Here is a 1,547-nt window from a genome sequence, read left to right on the forward strand (position 1 = left end):
CCTGCCCCTAGCCATAAAGGGAAGAGCTCCCAAGTAGCACTGGTTCTCCACCACCTGGGAGCTACATTTCCCAACACAGGGCCTTTGGCCCTTAATTTCCATTTGATAATCAGTGGGAAGACTGTATTTAGCTCAGGATATGGCCAAAAATAAATAAATAAATAGGGATAAAAGTAGGAAATGAATACGATCTCCAGTGAAGTAAAACTTCCCATAGAGCTGGTTTAAGAGATAAAATCTATTTGTAAGTAAAAAGTCAAGATGAGGTAAGATACATCTCTATTTTTGGTTTCATTCAAAAAGCCTCCTTCATTCTTGGCAACGTAGCTATGTAGTGTGGATATGATCTACTTCATTTTAATTGCAGTATATTTAGCTATTAAAAAGTCCTTCTTAATACGGACATTTTAGCATTAAAAGTCTAGATGTTTATAATAAATACTGTATTAAAATATTTTAATATTTACAATTGGAAAAAATGTATTCTAGTCAGTCATCTTAGTGCTACTTCTTCAATTTCATCTTCTACAGAATCAACTGCTTTTAGTGCTGGTTTATTGTTTGCATGTTTTAATCGCTGTCTATTTGGATTAAAACTTCTTCCTTCACTGAAGAAAAAGTCTTCATCTTCATCACGTTCTCTACCCCTGCTGCTTTTATCCCCAGGGAGAATATTTGGAGGGCCAAAGTCTCCTTTACTGGCAGCCAGAAAAATTGGGTCATCATTTTTACAGGAAATGGTGCTGCTGCCACTGGTACCAAATAATTGTTCCATCAGATTAGCTTTTTTCTCTTTTCTTTTACTTAAATCTATGCTGTCTTTACTAAGTTTTTCCATACTGTTTCTTTGGAAATCCAAAAGGCCACTATTTTGGCTAAATGGGTTTGACTTCCCTGCTATTTTTGCAAATGAAGGTACATAGCTACCAAATGCAAACTCATCTGGGGAGGCTGGGCTTCTAATATTTCCTGGATTCTGATTCTCTCTTTTTGGATTTAAAAAACTGATGTCTTGCAAATGATGCCCATTAAATAATTTCTCTGAGGATTCAGAAAACATGTATTTTTGGGGACTTCTCTCTGGAGAGGACAGCTTTGATTCCAAATCAGGGAGCAATGGCAAAGAAGGACGTTTTAGATTCTGAGAGTCTTGGAGTCCTCTGTTGATTTCATTCAATTTAGCAAGTAGCATTTCTCTCTTTAGTCGTTCTTCTTCCTCTTCTTCCAATTTATCAATATTTTGAATTTGATACATTTCCATTTGGTATCTTCCAGTTTCCAAATCTGGCTTTTCTTCTTTCTCCAGTAAAGATGTCTTTTCTTTTTGCTTTTTATCAAGTTCTTCTCTTTCCCATTCTGTATAAAATCAAATTTTAAAAATGGGATTTTATAGCAATCAATATTTTTAAATATGAAAACTCAACTACCATCTTTTACAAAACAACTGTCTTTATCTGATTTGGGCAATTACAAGTACAGTGAGGATAGAAATCATAAATTCCATTTCTATACTTGATATTCTAGGTTTAGAAAATAATATATTTAAC

At 34.3% G+C, this 1,547-nt stretch overlaps 1 protein-coding gene across 1 annotated transcript in view; it reads right to left on the bottom strand.

Annotated features, from left to right (window-relative positions):
• Nucleotides 1-6: 6 nt before the first annotated feature.
• Nucleotides 7-1,547, bottom strand: part of LCA5 (Leber congenital amaurosis 5) — a 65,920-nt gene continuing 64,379 nt past the window's right edge. The window contains exon 7 of the mRNA XM_008580788.1: nucleotides 7-1,356. Within this exon, the coding sequence (XP_008579010.1) occupies nucleotides 494-1,356 (863 nt within the window). The 3' untranslated portion in view covers nucleotides 7-493. The remainder of the gene's footprint in view (nucleotides 1,357-1,547) is intronic.

Source organism: Galeopterus variegatus, unplaced genomic scaffold, assembly GCF_000696425.1.
Source record: "Galeopterus variegatus unplaced genomic scaffold, G_variegatus-3.0.2 Scaffold2161, whole genome shotgun sequence".
NCBI classification, from domain to species: domain Eukaryota; kingdom Metazoa; phylum Chordata; class Mammalia; order Dermoptera; family Cynocephalidae; genus Galeopterus; species Galeopterus variegatus.